This window comes from Stenella coeruleoalba (genome assembly GCF_951394435.1).
Source record: "Stenella coeruleoalba genome assembly, chromosome: 10".
NCBI classification, from domain to species: Eukaryota; Metazoa; Chordata; class Mammalia; order Artiodactyla; family Delphinidae; genus Stenella; species Stenella coeruleoalba.
In genome coordinates this window covers 101,857,832-101,877,473 of record NC_137156.1, presented here as the reverse complement: position 1 = coordinate 101,877,473, position 19,642 = coordinate 101,857,832, and the positions used below count along the sequence as shown (strand labels likewise).

At 45.6% G+C, this 19,642-nt stretch overlaps 1 protein-coding gene across 1 annotated transcript; it reads right to left on the bottom strand.

The window, feature by feature from the left end:
• Positions 1-10,530: 10,530 nt before the first annotated feature.
• On the bottom strand, positions 10,531-19,620 carry CHCHD4 (coiled-coil-helix-coiled-coil-helix domain containing 4). Its single transcript, XM_079932848.1, has 3 exons — positions 19,374-19,620; positions 13,269-13,367; positions 10,531-12,458 (listed from the first exon to the last, which is right to left on the bottom strand). Exons 1-3 carry the CDS (start codon positions 19,393-19,395, stop codon positions 12,184-12,186), a joined length of 396 nt encoding a protein of 131 aa, XP_079788974.1. The 5' UTR covers positions 19,396-19,620; the 3' UTR covers positions 10,531-12,183.
• Positions 19,621-19,642: the final 22 nt, after the last annotated feature.

Here is a 19,642-nt window from a genome sequence, read left to right as displayed (position 1 = left end):
TTTGTCATTGCATTCTCTCGTGAACTGCAGAGCTTCTGCTGGGAAATTTGCTGATAGCCTCATGAGGGTTCCCTTGTAGGTTACTTTCTTTTTTCCCCTGGCTGCCTTTAAGATTCTTTAGTTACCATTGATTTTTGACAGTTATGCTATGTTATATTATGTCTTGGAGAAGATCTTTCTACATTGAAGTAATAGGGTGTTCTGTTGGTTTTGTGGACTTGTATGTACCAGGTTGGGAAGTTCTCAGCTATCATTTCTTATATAAATATAAATATATATATTTATTTATTTTTAAAATTTTCTTTAGGTAAACTCTCTGCCTCCTTCTCCCTGTCTTCTCCTTTGGTACACCAATTATTCTTATGTTTTCTTTTCTGATAAAAACTGATAGTGCTCATAAAATTTCTTCACTTTTTAAAAATCTTAGTTCTCTCTCCTCTTCCAACCAAATCATTTCTAAATTCCTATAAGTCACTTATTTTTTCTTCCATCTGTTCTGCATTACCTATGGTCTCTAATGTATGCATCGTCTCGATCACTGAATTCTTCAGCTCCAGAATTTCTGCTTGGTTCCTTTTTTAAAATTTCAATCTCTTTAGTAGAGAACTCCTCTGCTCATTGATTTTATTCCTGAGTTTATTGAATTCCTTTCTGAGTTTGCTTGTAGCTCAGTGAATTTCTTCATAATAGCTATTTTGAATTCTTTATCAGTTTCATTGCAGTACTCCTTGCCTTTGAATTCAATGGTTGGAGAATTATCATTTTCTTTTCGATGACATATTACCCTGATTCTTCATAGTGTTTGAGGATATGCACCTCTGCTTTCACATTCGAAGTAGCAAACACTCTCCTTAGGCAAGGATTTGGGCTTTTTAGCTGTTACAGTTCAACAGGCTGGCAATTAGAAACCTTTCTTTTGTATTTCAGAAGGTGGCACTATAGCTCAAGTTTTTGGTTTCTCTTACTGGCTCTGGCTTTCAGAGCAGTCCTACTGACCATGCAAGAAGAGGTGGCAGCAGAGTGAAAGGAGGTGTGGCCTTAGCACCTGGGGCTGTGGGTGCCCTGGCTCTGTTGGGGGATCGAATGGGAGACTCTAGAGGTTCATAGGCAGACCTCCTGCTGAAATCCTGGAGCAGGCAGCAGGAAATGCATTCCTTCAATGCGCTTTGATATTCTTGTCTGCCTCCTTCCCTCTCCTCTCACTCCCCAACCCCTATCCCCGTCACAGAAGTCTCTCCTCAGCAATCCAGGTGCTGCTGTAGAGAAACGGGTCCCTTCAGCTGCAGTGTGTTCAGTCGGGCAGTGAGTCACTCACCGCTTTTGCATCCCACTCCTCTGCCAGGGAGGTCACGGCTGTCCCCGTTACCAGCAAAAAGCGCAGTACCTCACAGTGGCACCCTGGGGAGGGGGACCTGCTTGGTGAGTTCCTCTGTCTTCTCTTCCTCCAGACTCATCTCTATCCTGCTCTGATGGCACACCACTTTCTCCCATCGGGTTGGATGGACCTCCACAGATTCTCTGTCTCCCATGAATGGCGCCCTGTGTTACACTCTCCACGTTTCCCTTTTCCTGGTGTGAAAAGTGGGTGTGGGGCAGGCTCACCAACTCCCGTGGACCCACAGCTCCACTGAAGGCCTGTCTGCCGTGCTGGATGCACAGGTGGTAGAAACTCCTGGATGTTCTGGCGTAATGTGCAGAGGCACTTTGGTTTGGTTATGGACATCCAGTTAGTTGTAAATCGGGGGGGAGAGAAAAAAAGGAAAAACTCACACTGCCAAAGATGCTGTTTTTCCTCCACAGCAGTTCCTTTTACCAGGTGCATCTAGTTCAGCTATCAGAGAAAAATTACATGGCATATCAAAACATAATTTGAAGGGACAAATCAAGCATCAGAAGCATACATGGCAGAGATGTTGGAATTAGATTGGGAATTTAAAACAACTACGACTAATATGCTAAGGGCTCTAGTGGATAAAATAGACAATATGTAAGAACAGATGGGCAATGGAAGCAATAGATGTCAATTATATCCTGTTGATTGAATATTGATGGGTTTAACTGTGTCCTAACTGATTTTCTGCCTTCTGGATCTGTCTACTTCTGATAAGGGGGTGTTGAAGTCTCCAACTATTATGCAGGATTCATCTGTTTCTCCTTGCAGCCCTACCAGTTTTTGCTGCATGTAACTTGATGCTCCATTTTTAGGTATATGGCATTAAGAATTGTTGAGACTTCTTGGAGAAATGATCCCTTTATCATCATGTAATGCCTTCTTTATCCCTGATAACTTTCCTTGCTTTGAAGTCTGCTCTATCTGAAATTAATATAGCTACTCCTGCTTTCTTTTGATTAGTGTTAGCATGGTATGTTTTTCTCCATCCATTTACTTTTTTTTTTAATAAGTTTATTTATTTATTTATTTTCGGCTGTGTTGGGTCTTTGTTGCTGTGCGTGGGCCTTCTCTAGTTGCGGTGAGCAGAGGCTACTCTTCATTGCGGTGTGCGGGCGTCTCATGGTGGCTTCTCTTGTGGAGCACGGGCTCTAGGCGCACGGGCTTAGTTGCTCCGCGGCATGTGGGATTTTCCCGGACCAGGGCTCGAACCCATGTCCCCTGCATTGGCAGGAGGATTCTCAACCACTGCGCCACCAGGGAAGTCCCCATCCATTTACTTTTTTTTTTTTTTTTTTTGCGTTACGCGGGCCTCTCACTGTTGTGGCCTCTCCTGTTGTGGAGCACAGCCTCCAGACGCGCAGGCCCAGCGGCCATGGCTCATGAGCCCAGCCGCTCTGCGGCATGTGGGATCTTCCTGGACCGGGCGGGGCACGAACCTGTGTCCCCTGCATCGGCAGGCGGACTCTCAACCACTGCGCCACCAGGGAAGCCCCCATTTACTTTTAATCTATATGTGTCTCTGTAATTATAGTAGGTTTCTTGTCAACAACATGTAATTAATTGGGTTTTGTTTTTTGATCCAATCACTATCGTTTAACTGGTGTATTCAGACTATTAACATTCAAAGTGATTATTGATACTGTTGGATTAATATCTCCTGTATTTGTTACTGTTTTATATTTGTTGCCCTTGTTCTTTGTTTCTATTTTTGTCTTCCACACTTCTTCTGCCTGTTTTTGGTTTTCATTGAGCATTTTATATGATTCTGTTTTCTCTCCTTTTTTAGCATATCAGTTACACTTCTTTACTTTTTTAGTGGTTGCCCTAGAGTTTGCAATATACATTTACAACTAATCCAAGTCTACCTTTTTTTATTGAGGTATAAGTGCCATATAACATTATATTAGTTTCAGGTATACAACTAAATGATTTGATATTTGTATCTATTGTTAAATGATTACCACAATAAGTCCAGCTAACATCCATCACCACACATAGTTATAAAAGTTTTTTCTTGTGATGAGAACTTCTAAGACCTACTGTCTTAGCAGCTTTCAAATATGCAGCACAGTATTATTAGCTAGAGTCACCATGCTGTACCTCACATCCCCAGGACCTGTTTACCTTAAAACTGAAAGTCTGTCCCTCTTGACCCCTTGAAGCATTTTGCCCCCACTCCACCCCCTGCCTCTGGCAACCACCAATCTGTTTGCCTTATCTATGTGCTTATGTTTGTTTTTGTTTTTGTTTTAGATTCCACATATAATTGACATCATACAGTGTTTGTCTTTCTCTGTCTGACTTATTTCACTTAGCATAATGCCCTCAAAGTCCATCCATGTAGTCAAAAATGGCAGCATTTCCTTCTTTTTTATGGATGAATTATATATATATATATAATACATATAATATATATAGATTATAGATATATATGACATTTATTTATCCATTCATCCGTGACTGGACACTTAGGTTGTTTCCATGTCTTGGCTATTGTAAACAATGCTGCAATGAACATGGAGATGCAAATATCTTTTTAAAGTTAGTGTTTTCATTTCCTTCAGATAAATACCCAGAAGAGTAATTGCTAGATCATCCAGTAGTTCTACTTTTAATTTTTTGAGGAACCTCTATACTGTTTCCATAGTGGCTGTACCAATTTACCTTCCCACCAACAGTGCACAAAGGTTCCCTTTACTCCACATCCTTGCCAAGGTTAGTTATTTCTTGTCCTTTTGATAATAGCCATTCTAGTAAGTGTGAGATGATATCCCATGGTGGTTTTTTTTTTTAATATCTTTATTGGGGTATAATTGCTTTACAATGGTGTGTTAGTTTCTGCTTTATAACAAAGTGAATCAGTTATACATATACATATGTTCCCATATCTCTTCCCTCTTGCGTCTCCCTCCCTCCCACCCTCCCTATCCCACCCCTCCAGGCAGTCACAAAGCACTGAGCTGATCTCCCTGTGCTATGCGGCTGCTTCCCACTAGCTATCTACCTTACGTTTGGTAGTGTACATATGTCCATGCCTCTCTCTCGCTTTCTCACAGCTTACCCTTCCCCCTCCCCATATCCTCAAGTCCGTTCTCTAGTAGGTCTGTGTCTTTATTCCTGTCTTACCCCTAGGTTCTTCATGACATATTATTTCTTAAATTCCATATATATGTGTTAGCATACGGTATTTGTCTTTCTCTTTCTGACTTACTTCACTCTGTATGACAGACTCTAGGTCTATTCACCTCATTACAAATAGCTCAATTTCGTTTCTTTTTATGGCTGAGTAATATTCCATTATATATATGTGCCACATCTTCTTTATCCATTCATCTGATGATGGACACTTAGGTTGTTTCCATCTCCTGGCTATTGTAAATAGAGCTGCAATGAACATTTTGGTACATGGCTCTTTTTGAATTATGGTTTTCTCAGGGTATATGCCCAGTAGTGGGATTGCTGGGTCATATCGTAGTTCTATTTGTAGTTTTTTAAGGAATCTCCATACTGTTCTCCATAGTGGCTGTACCAATTCACATTCCCACCAGCAGTGCAAGAGTGTTCCCTTTTCCCCACACCCTCTCCAGCATTTATTGTTCCTAGATTTTTTGATGATGGCCATTCTGACTGGTGTGAGATGATATCTCATTGTAGTTTTGATTTGCCTTTCTCTAATGATTAATGATGTTGAGCATTCTTTCATGTGTTTGTTGGCAGTCTGTATATCTTCTTTGGAGAAATGTCTGTTTAGGTCTTCTGCCCATTTTTGGGTTGGGTTGTTTGTTTTTTTGTTATTGAGCTGCATGAGCTGCTTGTAAATTTTGGAGATTAATCCTTTGTCAGTTGCTTCATTTGCAAATACTTTCTCCCATTCTGAGGGTTGTCTTTTGGTCTTGTTTATGGTTTCCTTTGCTGTGCAAAAGCTTTGAAGTTTCATTAGGTCCCATTTGTTTGTTTTTATTTCCATTTCTCTAGGAGGTGGGTCAAAAAGGATCTTGCTGTGATTTATGTCATAGAGTGTTCTGCCTATGTTTTCTTCTAAGAGTTTGATAGTTTCTGGCCTTACATTTAGGTCTTTAATCCATTTTGAGCCTATTTTTATGTATGGTGTCAGGGAGTGATCTAATCTCATACTTTTACATGTAGCTGTCCAGTTTTCCCAGCACCACTTACTGAAGAGGCTGTCCTTTCTCCACTGTACATTCCTGCCTCCTTTTTCAAAGATAAGGTGACCATATGTGTGTGGGTTTATCTCTGGGCTTTCTATCCTGTTCCAATGATCTATCTTTCTGTTTTTGTGCCAGTACCATACTGTCTTGATTACTGTAGCTTTGTAGTATAGTCTGAAGTCAGGGAGCCTGATTCCTCCAGCTCCGTTTTTCGTTCTCAAGATTGCTTTGGCTATTCGGGGTCTTTTGTGTTTCCATACAAATTGTGAAATTTTTTGTTCTAGTTCTGTGAAAAATGCCAGTGGTAGTTTGATAGGGATTGCATTGAATCTGTAGATTGCTTTGGGTAGTAGAGTCATTTTCACAATGTTGATTCTTCCAATCCAAGAACATGGTATATCTCTCCATCTATTTGTATCATCTTTAATTTCTTTCATCAGTGTCTCATAATTTTCTGCATACAGGTCTTTTGTCTCCTTCGGTAGGTTTATTCCTAGATAGTTTATTTTTTTGTTGCAGTGGTAAATGGAAATGCTTTCTTGATTTCACTTTCAGATTTTTCATCATTAGTGTATAGGAATGCCAGAGATTTCTGTGCATTAATTTTGTATCCTGCTACTTTACCAAATTCATTGATTAGCTCTAGTAGTTTTCTGGTAGCATCTTTAGGATTCTCTATGTAGAGTATCATGTCATCTGCAAACAGTGACAGCTTTACTTCTTCTTTTCCAATTTGGATTTCTTTTTCTTCTATTTCCTTTTCTTCTTTGACTGCTGTGGCTAAAACTTCCAAAACTATGTTGAATAGGAGTGGTGAGAGTGGGCAACCTTGTCTTGTTCCTGATCTTAGTGGAAATGCTTTCAGTTTTTCACCATTGAGGACGATGTTGGCTGTGGGTTTGTCATATATGGCCTTTATTATGTTGAGGAAAGTTCCCTCTATGCCTACTTTCTGCAGGGTTTTTATCATAAATGGGTGTTGAATTTTGTCGAAAGCTTTCTCTGCATCTATTGAGATGATCATATGGTTTTTCTCCTTCAATTTGTTAATATGGTGTATCACGTTGATTGATTTGCATATACTGAAGAATCCTTGCATTCCTGGAATAAATCCCACTTGATCATGGTGTATGATCCTTTTAATGTGCTGTTGGATTCTGTTTGCTAGTATTTTGTTGAGGATTTTTGCATCTGTGTTCATCAGTGATATTGGCCTGCAGTTTTCTTTCTTTGTGACATCCTTGTCTGGTTTTGGTATCAAGGTGATGGTGGACTCGTAGAATGAGTTTGGGAGTGTTCCTCCCTCTGGTATATTTTGGAAGAGTTTGAGAAGGATAGGTGATAGCTCTTCTCTAAATGTTTGATAGAATTCGCCTGTGAAGCCATCTGGTACTGAGCTTTTGTTTGTTGGAAGGTTTTTAATCACAGTTTCAATTTCATTACTTGTGATTGGTCTGTTCATATTTTCTCTTTCTTCCTGATTCAATCTTGGCAGGTTGTGCATTTCTAAGAATTTGTCCATTTCTTCCAGGTTGTCCATTTTATTGGCATAGAGTTGCTTATAGTAATCTCTCATGATCTTTTGTATTTCTGCAGTGTCAGTTGTTACTTCTCCTTTTTCATTTCTAATTCTATTGATTTGAGTCTTCTCCCTTTTTTTCTTGATGAGTCTGGCTAATGGTTTATCAATTTTGTTTATCTTCTCAAAAAACCAGCTTTTAGTTTTATTGATCTTTGCTATCGTTTCCTTCATTTCTTTTTCATTTATTTCTGATCTGATCTTTATGATTTCTTTCCTTCTGCTAACTTTGGGGGTTTTTGTTCTTCTTTCTCTAATTGCTTTAGGTGCAAGGTTAGGTTGTTTATTCGAAATGTTTCCTGTTTCTTAAGGTGGGCTTGTATTGCTATAAACTTCCCTCTTAGAACTGCTTTTGCTGCATCCCATAGGTTTTGGGTCATCATGTCTCCATTGTCATTTGTTTCTAGGTATTTTTTGATTTCCTCTTTGATTTCTTCAGGGATCACTTCGTTATTAAGTAGTGTATTGTTTAGCCTCCATGTGTTTATATTTTTTACAGATCTTTTCCTGTAATTGATATCTAGTCTTATAGTGTTGTGGTCGGAAAAGATACTTGATACAATTTCAATTTTCTTAAATTTACCAAGGCTTGATTTGTGACCCAAGATATGATCTATCCTGGAGAATGTTCCATGAGCACTTGAGAAAAATGTGTATTCTGTTGTTTTTGGATGGAATGTCCTATAAATATCAATTAAGTCCTTCTTGTTTAATGTATCATTTAAAGCTTGTGTTTCCTTATTTATTTTCATTTTGGATGATCTGTCCATTGGTGAAAGTGGGGTGTTAAAGTCCCCTACTATGAATGTGTTACTGTCGATTTCCCCTTTTATGGCTGTTAGTATTTGCCTTATGTATTGAGGTGCTCCTATGTTGGGTGCATAAATATTTACAATTGTTATAATTGGATTCCTCATTATGTAGTGTCCTTCTTTGTGTCTTGTAACAGTCTTTATTTTAAAGTCTATTTGTCTGATATGAGTATTGCTACTCCTGCTTTCTCTTGATTTTCATTCGCATGGAATACATTTTTTTTTTTTTTTGTGGTACACGGGCTTCCCACTGCTGCGGCTTCCCCTGTTGTGGAGCACAGTCCCCGGACGCACACGCTCAGTGGCCATGGCTCAGCACGTGGAATCTTCCTGGACCAGGGCATGAACCCGCGTCCCCTGCATCAGCAGGTGGACTCCCAACCACTGCACCACCAGGGAAGCCCTGGAATACATTTCTCCACGCCCTCACTTCCAGTCTGTATGTGTCCCTAGATCTGAAGTGGGTCTCTTGTGAACAACATATATATGGGTCTTGTTTTTGTATCCATTCAGCCATTCTATGTCTTTTGGTTGGAGCATTTCATCCATTTACATTTGAGCTAATTACCAATATGTGTATTCTTACTGCCATTTTGTTAACTGTTTTGGATTTGTTTTTGTAGATCTTTTTTCTTCCCTTCCTCTTTTGTTTTCTTCTCTGTGATTTGATGACTATCTTTAGTGTTGTGTTTGGATTCCTTTTTCTTTTTTGTCTATCTATTGTAGACTTTTGGTTTGCAGTTATCATGAGGTTTTGATATAGCAGTCTCTATATATTCAAGATTAAGTTGCTGGTCTCTTCATTTCAAATGCATTTCCAATATCTTAACATTTGTACTCTCCTGCTGGTTTTGATATCATATTTGTGTGTGGATGATTTCCTACCTTTACTGTATGTTTGCCTTTACCAGTGAGCTTTCCCATTCGTAATTTTCTTGTTTCTAGTTGTAGGCTTTTCTTTTCTGCCTATAGAAGTTCCTTTAGCATTTGTTGTAAAGCTGATTTGGTGATGCTGAGTTCTCTTAGCTTTTCCTTGTCTGTAAAGCTTTTGATTTATTCATCAAATTTGAATGAGAGCCTTGCTGGGTAAAGTATTCTTGGTTGTAGGTTTTTCCCTTTCATCACTTTAAATATATTGTGCCACTCCCTTCTGGCCTGCAGAGTTTCTGCTGAAAAATCAGCTGATAACAATATGGGGATTCCCTTGTATGTTATTTGTTGCATTTCCCTTCTTGCTTATAATATTTTGTTTGTCTTTAAATTTTGTCCGTTTGATTAATATGTGCCTCAGCATGTTCTTCTGTGGGTTTATCTTGTATGGGTCTCTGTGCTTCCTGGATTTGGGTGACTGTTTCCTTTCCAGGTTAGGTAAGTTTACAGCTATTATCTCTTCAAATATTTTCTCAGGCCCTTTCTCTCTCTATTCTCCTTCTGGGACCCTTATAATGTGAATGTTGGTGTATTTAATGTTGTCCCAGAGGTCTCTTAAACAGTCCCCATTTCTTTTCATTCTTTCTTTATTCTCTTTCGTGGCAGTGATTTCCACCATTCTGTCTTCCAGCTCACTTCCATTCTTCTGCTTCATTTATTCTGCTATCGATTCCTTCTAGTGTATTTTTTCATTTCAGTTATTTTATTGTTCAACTGTTTGTTTTTTATATCTTCTAGCTCTTTGTTAAACGTTTCTTCTATCTTCTCAGTCTGTGCCTCCATTCTTTTTCCATGATTTTGGATCATCTTTACTATCATTACTCTGAATTCTTTCTTGCGTAGGTTGCCTATCTCCACTTCACTTAGTTGTTCTTCTGGGGGGTTATCTTGTTATTTCCTCTGGAACAATATTCCTCTGCTGCCTCTTTTTGTCTCACTTTCTGTGTTTGCGGTCCCACAGGCTTCAGGATTGTAGTTCCTCTTGCTTCTGGTGTCTATCCCCTGGTGGGTGATGCTGGTCTTTGAGGCTTGTGCAGGATCCCTGGTGGGAGGGACTGGTGCCTGCCCACTGGTGGGTGGAGCTGGGTCTTTTGCCTCTGGTCGGCAGGGCCATATCAAGGGGTGTGTTTAGAGGTGGCTACAGGCTCAGGAAGGCTTTAAGCAGCCTGGCTGCTGATGGGTGGGGCTATGCTCCCGCCCTGTTGGTTGTTTGGCCTGAGGCATCCCAGCACTGGAGCCAAAGGGCTGATGGTTGGGGCCAGGTCTCAGTGCCAAAATGGTGACCTCCAGGACAGCTCACGACAATGAGTACACCCCAGAACCTCCGCCACCAGTGTCCTTGTCCCCAAGTGAGTTACAGTGAGCTACAGCTGCCTCCCACCTCCCCAAGAGACCCTCCAAGACCAGCAGGTAGGTCTGGTCCAGGATCCTATGAAGTCACTGCTTTTTCCCCTGGGTCCTGGTGCACACAAGACCTTGTATCCTCTAAGAGTGGCATTTCTGTTACCCCCAGTCCTGTGGAGTTCCTGCGATCAAGCCCCGCTGGCCTTCAAAGCCAAATGCTCTGGGGTCTCCCCCTCCTGATGCCAGACCCCCAGACTGGGGAGCCCGACTTGGGGCTCAGAACTCTCACTCCTGTGGGAGAACCTCTGCAAAATAATTATTTTCCAACTTGTGGGTTGCCTACCTGGCGGGTATGGGGTTTGATTTTATCACGAATGCGCCCCTCCTACCCTCTCGTTGTGGCTTCTTCTTTGAAAGTAGAATATCTTTTTTAGTAGGTTCTAGTCCTTTTTTGTCTATGATTGTTCAGCAGTTAGTTGTGATTTTGGCATTTTCATGAGAGGAGGTGAGCTCAGGTCCTTCTACTCTGCCATCCTGTCCTTGCACCTGGGATCTGCTTTTCTGATTCTTCTTGCTTTCTAGTAAATGCTGACCCCTGGCTGGACTGTAGCTTCATACAAGCAGAGGCCAGATAAGTCACCTCCCTGTGTCCCTAGGACATGGATGGTAGAGGTTCCCTGAATGTATCAAATGAATGGGATCCAGGACTAGTCACAGGTCAGTGACATCTTGATCAAAACGTTTCCTGAAAAAGTATGTTTGTTAAACATGCAAGGCTCTGCCTGCAGCTCAAAGAAGTCCCAAAGCTCCTCCAGACTGCACGGCTTCCAAAGCTGGTGGCTCCCGCTTCCTGACGCCAGACTCAGAACCACACTCCTCACCCTGAGCCGGGCCTCCAGGCTTCAGAGAGCCAACAGCTCACTCTCTGGGGTGGAAGGCAGCCTCCTGTGCTCATGCTTCATGTCCCCTGGGCAGTGTGGGCTGGGACTCATTTCTAACAAATACAACACGTTAATGTTGACAGCGACGCCTGTGTGAAGGCATCTGCTCACAGAATCAGTGAGCTCCGTATGGACGCAACACAGAAAAGTTTAACAGATTCAAAGTGATCTACCAGTGTCTTCAAAGGAGAATTTCAATTGAATTTTTCATAATTTATATTTCCTTATATCACAACATTTTTAATTAGGAAAAGCAAATTAAAACCCACTCAAAAATCACGTTTTCCTTTTAATTGACACTGTTTCCTCTCTCAGGTGCTACTTTGGTAATGATTAGGTCCCCACCTCTCAAGAACATTGCATCTGAACAGGCTGAGACAGAGCCAGTGTGAACACAGACCCCAAAGCAGGGCTTTTGGGATAACAAAAAGAGAAAAAAACAGCCTTTCTCTTCATTTACAAAGGCAGTCACTCAGAGGGTCCAAAGCTCTGTTTTCCAAACGTAGAAAACATGGAGCTCAATGCAAACTAGAACCCAAAATATATCAGAAATGAAGCATAGTGCTTCGTCACATCCTCCAGGCCTGATCGTCCCGCCTCTTCTATAAGGAATGCCCCCCTCCAGCATTTTTAAAGGAAGATGTTTGTTTCTATTTCACTTTCCAACTGGGTATAAAATCTACTAAAAGGGATACAATGAATCAGAATAGATCAGCTCACTCACAAGACACTCCCAGATAAAGATTTTTGGTTGCTGAGATTATTCAGCACATTATTTCAAAATGGCCAAATTCAGGACAATCTGAGAATTCAAAAGTGGCGGCTACATTCGCTGACAGGTTATGTGAGACACACATACATACAACCCATGTTTCAGTGTACATGTCAAGGGGCCAAGACCCCTGATCACTCAATAAGTTATTTTGTACATTACAGTGCACAGAACAACAGAGGGAGAGACACTTTCTTGGAGAGGTTCATCCTCTCTGAAGGAGGCTGGAGACCAGGACCCTCATTAGCTAGACCCCTCCTCTTCTTTGGTTGTGGCAGCCTCAGAGACAGCCGTTTCCTCTAATCGATCCTCCTCCTCCTGGGGATAGAGGTCCGGGTACTTCTGCATGCACTCCTGCATGGCCCGGAACTGGTCTATACAGTCCGACCCCTTGACATCCTCTGTGCTGTAGTGGAAGCAGGAAAAGGCCGCCTTGAACTGTTCCCCACACGGGCCGCTGGCCATGCCCCCCAGGCACGGGCAGTTCCAGTTGATGTCTCCGTTGGGCAGGATCAGTCCTGGGACAGGAAGATGAGCAAGGAAGTGTGAGAGGTGCTACCTGAGGTTTCAGAAAAAGCAAAACCAAGACCAGCCCTCATAGGCATAACGGTAACATGAACCACTGCCTGGCCGGCACTCACCGGTGGACCTGCTGCTCCCTCGGGATGGGGTTCAAATGCCCGGCACAAACCCAGCATTCCCGGCTCTGTCGGAAAGGTCACCATCAGCGACTCTCTCCGTGTGCAGCACTGCTCTGTGTCCTAAGCCGCCTCCCAGTGCTGTGGCCGTGCCTGTGCTCCAAGAACTACACAGGGAAACCGTTTAATCCAAAGCGGAAGTAACCGCTCGGATGGTTACTGAGAAGCTTTGAAAGCCCAAACACTGGAAGGAGTCAAGGTGCTGGTCTCCTCCTTTCACACAGATGGTCAGGAACCCCTGCGCCCCGGACCTTCTCCTCAAGCCCCTCCCGCTCCTCAGCTGCTCTCAGCTCAGCACAGTGTCAGGACTGGTAAAAGCGAGGCTGGAAGATGTCCAAGGCATGATGGGCAGGAAAAAGCGAGTGACGTGCCAGAGCACTGCGCTCCATTCTTATAAAAATGGAAAACCATTCAAAAAATCAGAAGAAAGAGAGGCGGAAGAAAGAAGAAACTCCTAGGTTCAGCCTGATGGCCAGGGAAGCACGTGGGGACGAGGGCTGGAAAGCACACAGCCCCTCACACCTGATGGAGACGCACTCAGTGTCCCAGGAGCAGTGGTGGCCAAGGTAGACACCTGGAAACCCAGCCGCGGCCAGGGATGTTGGACTCCCACCCCCGCCCAGCACTCACCGTGCTCCTCGTAAGGATCGTTGGGGTCGTCGGCCACCAGCTCCGCGTTGCTTGGAGTTTCATGGTCTTCTTTGGTCACAAATATGATTCGATCCTTTCCTAGTGTTTGGAGAACAGAGGGAGAAATGTTTCACCCAGGAGCTGTGAATCAGCCCTAAACCCAAGCAGCCAGGAAAACCTTGTTTGAAGACTGTCCCATTTGAAACCCCGAAGTGAGTTCAGTGGTGCTCCCCAGGCTGGGGACTCGCTTACTGCTGACTCTGGGGGAAGGTCTAGCAGCCGCTCCTGCATCACGTGCCTGTGACCAGACTGGGGAGGAGGAAGATGGCTCCTGCTGGCGCCATGTGCATCCTCGAGTGGGAGACGAGACGCCCCAAGCCATCAAATGCAGCTGTTTTCAGTCCCCAAGTTTGCTGACATCTAACAAACGGGTCTTCTTCCTCTGCTCAGAACTCCCATGAGCTCTGACGGCTCTGTCACTTCCCGTCCCTGTGAGCACCTGGTCCACTTGCTCCAGGCCCCTCAGGACCTGCCAGCAGGCGCCCTCAGATAACATTTTACCAATCGGGCTCCTCCGGAAGAGGCTTGGGGAAAGCACGAGGTTGACAGTAAACACCAGAGAGACGTGCCAGTGAGGACAGCAGAGGGGACAGAGGGAAGGTACTTGGTGTTTACACCCTCCCCACACCTGTACAGCGTCTCCCAGGAGGGGTGACAGTAATGGCAGCTGACCCTCGGCACGCTCAGGACCACGGCCTGCTCAGAACACCTGAGGGTTCTCTCCAACACCTCCCATTCTATCTCAGAGAAGGTGGCTTGTCCCAAGTGGCCTGGGAAAGGATTGGGGCCGGGCAGCCAGGGCATGTTGAAGAACCTGAAGACCTTGGTAATTCTGGCCAGTGTTCAGAACACTTAAAAGCAGCCTGCAAAAGTGCTGCGTGCTAAGCAAAATAAATAAGCTGACACAATTGCTCAGCTCAGCTCTGACAGTTTTGTTTACCAAGGTCTCAGCCGGGCCCAGCCGAATGGGGAGGCTGGTCTCAGGCCAAGGCAAGGCGTCCAAGCCTGCTCGGTACGGGAGGCACCTGTGGGGCTTATGAGGCCCAGCCTCACAGAACAGAAGCTGAATCAAGCTCTCTGCACGTCCACACCACTGATGGGCTCCCAAGTGACTGATGCACAACCCCACCCAGAATGTTCCAGGTCCCTCCCACAGGCTGAGTCCTCCCAGGCACCTTTCTGGACATCCCCCAGAGAGATCGGTTATACTGGATCGAAGGATGTGATACTGTCATTTAGAATAAGAAGTATATATTTCACCTTTGACCCCATTCTTAGCACAGAGCTCCTAAAATTTTGGTTTCCCAAGTGATGAGAGCATAAAGATCTTTTTGTTATGTTAATAGGATGACTTGGGGGAGCCTGAGGATGGGGGCTGGTTGCCAGGAGAAACGGCCCTGGGATTAGAGGGTTGGAGCTTTCAGTCCCAACGTGCCCCCCCCCCACCCCCGCATCCCACCCTGGGGAAGGGAGAGGAGCTGGAGGCTGAATCAGCTGCCAGCGGCCGATGATTTAATCAATCATGCCTATGTAATGAAGCCTCCGCAAAAGCCCAAGCGGACAGGTGAACACGTGGAGGTTCGGGAAGAGAGGGCATGGAGGCTCCGCCCCTTCCCCACACCTTGCCTTGGGCGTCTCTTCCATCCAGCTGTTCCTGAGTTATATCTGTTAATATAATATTCTATCCTTTTATAATAATCCAGCGATCTAGTAAGTAAACTGTTTCTCTGAGTTCTGTGAGCTGCTCTAGCAAATTAATCCAACGCTAGGAGGAGGTCGTGGGAACCTCTGATCTACAGCCAGTGGTTAAGAAGAACAGATGACAACCTGGACTTGTGACTGGCACCTGCAGTTGGGGCAGGGGAGAGGGGTGTTGCAGGCCTGAGCCCTTAAACTGTGGGATCTGACACCATCTCCAGGTAAACAGTGACAGACTGAGCTGAATTGGAGGACATACTGCTGGTGTCAGAGAATTGCTTGATGTGGGGAAAATACCCACACACTGGAATTGGAATCAGAATCGTTAACGGCAGAACATAACTGCATCTTTTACACACTTGGGCCCTACTCAATGAGTTTCCCCACCCGTCGGCTCATTTAATCCTTACACCAACACTGTGAGGTGGGTATTACTAATCTCCTTTTTACAGAGAGAGGAAACGGAGGCCCAGAGAAGGTAGGAAACCAGCCCGAAGGCACATAGTATGTGAAGGCAGAGCAGGAACACAAACTCTGGTCTGAAAGATTGCGAGTGTGTCACCCTGTCCACTGCACGCCTGTCCCAGCAGGAATGTCTGAGAGTGCACACAGGACTGACAAAAGGACAGTGCTCAGCGATCCCCGAGTCCCAACTGTGAAAAGAGAACTCATCATGACTGCCAACTAGTGGGGTAACCAGCTAGACTGGAAGTCTCATTACATTTCTCTGGAGAAAATATAAAAATGCTTGTTTTCACTTCCAAGATAACCTTAAAAAGTTGATACAAGCATATTCAGAAGGACGTGGATAACCACCTTATGCCCTCTTAGAGTTCCAAGTCAAGATTTTCATGATCACGGCCGATGGGAGAAAAGGCCTGGGGTGGACTTAACTCCCAGCCAAGGAGGGCCAGCGACTTCCTGGTCTCCACAGCAAAGGCTCCTCGGTCAGAGATTGGCCTTGGATGACCTCGGTCATCAGACGGTGGCACAGGGACAGTAACCTCAAGGACCCACCACTGGCACAGAAGCACATTCTCCACGCAAGGGGCAATTCAGTGAAATATCATCTACGAGACTGAATTAATGTTGTAAACTGAATGCTGTGAGAATTCAATCCACTCATCTGTCCAGTTTTAGAGTCACTGAAGCCCACGGGCACATGTTTATTAGAGCAGGTTCCTTAGACATTTACATGACAATAATAAAAGAAAAATTTAAAAATCAACACAAAAATATATTTCTCAAATTCAGGAAGCAGGGATTCCCTGATGCTGTACTCACTATAGGAGAATCAACCTTTTTAAACAACCTAATAAGGACTTCACCCTCATGACTTAAGCTCCTCTCAAAGGCCCCACCTACTAATACCATTCACCCTTGGGGTTTGGATTTCAGCATATGAATTTTGGGGGGACACATTCATATCGTAGCAATGGGAAAATAAGGAGCACATTCAGATACCCTCACAGCCTCCCTCTCCCTGACTTCATAGCTCCTGCTCAGATGCCATCTTCCTTCATCACTCCCCATCACCCTTAACCTGCTTTTTCTCACCTAACAATTATGTATTTGTTTTTGTTTTTTTTTGCGGTACACGGGCCTCTCACTGTTGTGGCCTCTCCCGTTGCGGAGCACAGGCTCCGGACGCGCAGGCTCAGCGGCCATGGCTCACGGGCCCAGCCGCTCCGCGGCATGTGGGATCTTCCCGGACCGGGGCACGAACCCGTGTCCCCTGTGTCGGCAGGCGGACTCTCAACCACTGCGCCACCAGGGAAGCCCCAATTACGTATTTGTTTACCACCTGTCTCCCCCACTGAAATGTCAGCTCCTCAGGGGCAAGGATTTGTCTATTCCATTCACTGCAGTATCCTCGGAGCCTAGAACAGTGCCCAAGACATAGTGGGTAATCAGTATTTGTTGAAAAAGTGAATGGAGGAATGAACTCTGAATTCAGACATGAAGACCCCCAGACCCAGCAGAGGGCAGAAGACAGAACGGCTATCACTATGAAGTAGGTTAGAGAAAAAAAAAACCTTGGATGGGTGGTCTCATTCCCCCTAGAACATGCGTGGGTCTTTACACAGCAGAATCTCTTGGTACATCCAACCCAGAAGGGGCGCCCGCCACCTCCACCGTGCCACGAAGGCAGACCGCCCACCTGTGCCCACTGCCATGTGATCAGTGGCTGGCACATCACAGGTACTCAATAAACGTTTGTTGACACAACAGGAGAGAACACGGTCAGCATTAGAAAAGGAAGAACAATGACAGGAACAGTGTGGCCCTGGGCCAGGGAGCGAGGCTGAGTCCACGCTGCCCAACACCTTGAACGCCCTGCTAAGGCCTTTAACCCCAAGGCTTGGGGGTGGACCCCTGAAGTAAATGTGCACAGGCAAGTGACTGACTCAGAACAGAGGGCAGCCGTGTGTATGGGTTCACTGGGTAAAGGTGCCGGGGATATGGCCCATCTAATGCTCTCGGCTTGCTGCAAGAACATAAGAAGGAAGATGACAAAAATAAACCAGGTAATTTCAAAGAGTTTAGGATGTGAAAGACACAAAGACCCAGAGAAGACCTCACTGAGGCGACATATGAGCTGAATCTTAGAGGATGAGGAGGTAGCCATGGGAAGAGCTGGAAGAAGGGTGCACCAGGCAAAGGGAAGGGCCAGAGGCCAGTGTGGCTGGTCAGTGATGGCAGGAGCCGGATCAGGCAAGGGGCTCGCTCACATCAGCCTTAATCTGGAAGGAGTGTGGGATCGTTTCTTTAAGTCCCATGGGAAGCATAAAGAATCGGTGGGTAGAAAAACAAGAAGTTGGGGACTTAGGGGACAGTGGCATGGATAAGATAAAAACTAGGGAAGGCCTAAAGTGAGTGCTTTTAATTCTCATCCCCAAACTAAGAGAGCTTTGATCCAGGAAAAGATAGGGATCTAAACACCTGCCTCTGCTTCCCAGAGAAACTGCAACCCCTAGAAACCCTCAAGAATGAGGATTATACCTTCATTATACCCAAAAGGTTAAAAAAAATTTGCTAAATGAAGAAGTAAATTTGACTTAGAAGGAAATTAAAAACAAAAGACTTGCTGTCTAACAAAGTGGTGAGGGCAGAGGACTTTTGCTCATGGCAAAGTTAAATATCAATCAATGGAAACTACTCATTAGAGACATCAGTGAGTTTTACGGCTTTATGACCCAGGGAAGGAGGATTCCAGAAGCAGAATGGGGTACTGGGAAAAGGCTTAGCATTTTAGACTGAGCTGTTCTAACTGAAGCATGACCTTGGGTGGGTCACTTCCATCTCTGGGCTTAAGATTCCCTTAATTAACTGAGGGAGCTGGACTATTCGCTAAAGGATTTCTGGGTGAGTTCCAACTCTCTCTGGAACTTTATAGTCTCAGGTGTCCACCAATCCCCTCACCTGGCACCGAGAAGGTGCTTCATGAATATGCATGGAATAAATGAAGATCAACTTCTCATTTTACAAGACTGGACACTAGGCCCTGGAGGAGTTGGGTGGCCGCTCAGGGACAGAGCCGGTTAGTGGTTGTGCAGGAAGACCCTTGGACCCGGCTTGGAGACTTCTGAGGTCCCGGGTAGAGGTAACAAGCAGACAGACAGTAGGCGGGGACCAACTTTGTTTTATTTTGTTTTGTTTTCTGCACAGGGTGTCTTCTGAGCGGAAGGCTCCCTGGAGTCCACTGGGCACCAGACTGGGCAGTTCTGGAATCAGACCGCGGGCCTCCAACCCCAGCTTTGCGACTTGCCGGCCGTGTGGCTTACCCAAGTCACTTCTGGGTCTTGGTTTACTCTCCGGATAAAAGCAGGGCCTGACTTAGGAAGGTCGTCGCGAGATAGGCCACTCAAAATTCCTGGACCAGGGTCTGACCCGTCGCAGCGGGCGGCACTCCCACCCGCAGCGCAGCGCCCACCGAGGGGCAACTTTCCGGGACAGTTGAAAGCAGTGCAAACGGGAACACGTGGTGTGTGGTGAGCGCCATAGTAACATTATAATTAGAATCAATAAATTCCCAGTTACCAGCCACAGGCAGGGCGCTCGCACAGCCCTGACCCCCGGGCCTAGGTTACGAGCGCCCCCATGTGCTGTTCCCTCCGAGGTCCGGGTTCGAGCCTCACAGTGACCTCGGCCGGCCTCGCTCCTACTCGGGCCTCGGTTTTCTCATCTGAAAACCGGGGATGGCGACTCCGCCGCCGGGCCCAACCCGAGAGTCCCGAGGACTGTCCTCCGCGTCTGCAGTGGGGGCGCGGGGGTCCGGCGCGCTGCACAGACCGCGTGTCCCCTGCAGGCCCTCGTAGGCCGTCTCCACGCAGTCCCATCTCCTACCTTCCTGCCGGCAGTAGGCCATGGTGCAGCCCGGCGCTCCGACCTCGCGGCGACTGTGGCGGCGGCCTTACGCCGTGACCTCTCCGCTGCAGGGCTGGCGGCTTGGAGGCCCGCGCGGACCCGCCCCCTCCAGGCCTGCCCGCCGCGCGCCTGCCTCGGCGCGTCTAGCCAGGCCCTTTCAGCCGGGAACTACATTTCCCGGCAGGCCGCACGCAGCCCGGCTGCCCTTCCAGGCAATAGGAACTACATCTCCCAGAATTGCTTGCAGT

What these genes read in the sequence shown, in the direction of transcription:
- CHCHD4 (XM_079932848.1), bottom strand. Translation starts at nt 19,395, where the DNA reads ATGGCCTACTGCCGGCAGGAAG. An exon ending in GGCCTACTGCCGGCAGGAAG is followed by an intron (nt 13,368 to 19,373) that starts GTAGGAGATGGG and finishes TCCAAACACTAG; the next exon opens with GAAAGGATCGAATCATATTT. An exon ending in CGATCCTTACGAGGAGCACG is followed by an intron (nt 12,459 to 13,268) that starts GTGAGTGCTGGG and finishes TTCCTGTCCCAG; the next exon opens with GACTGATCCTGCCCAACGGA.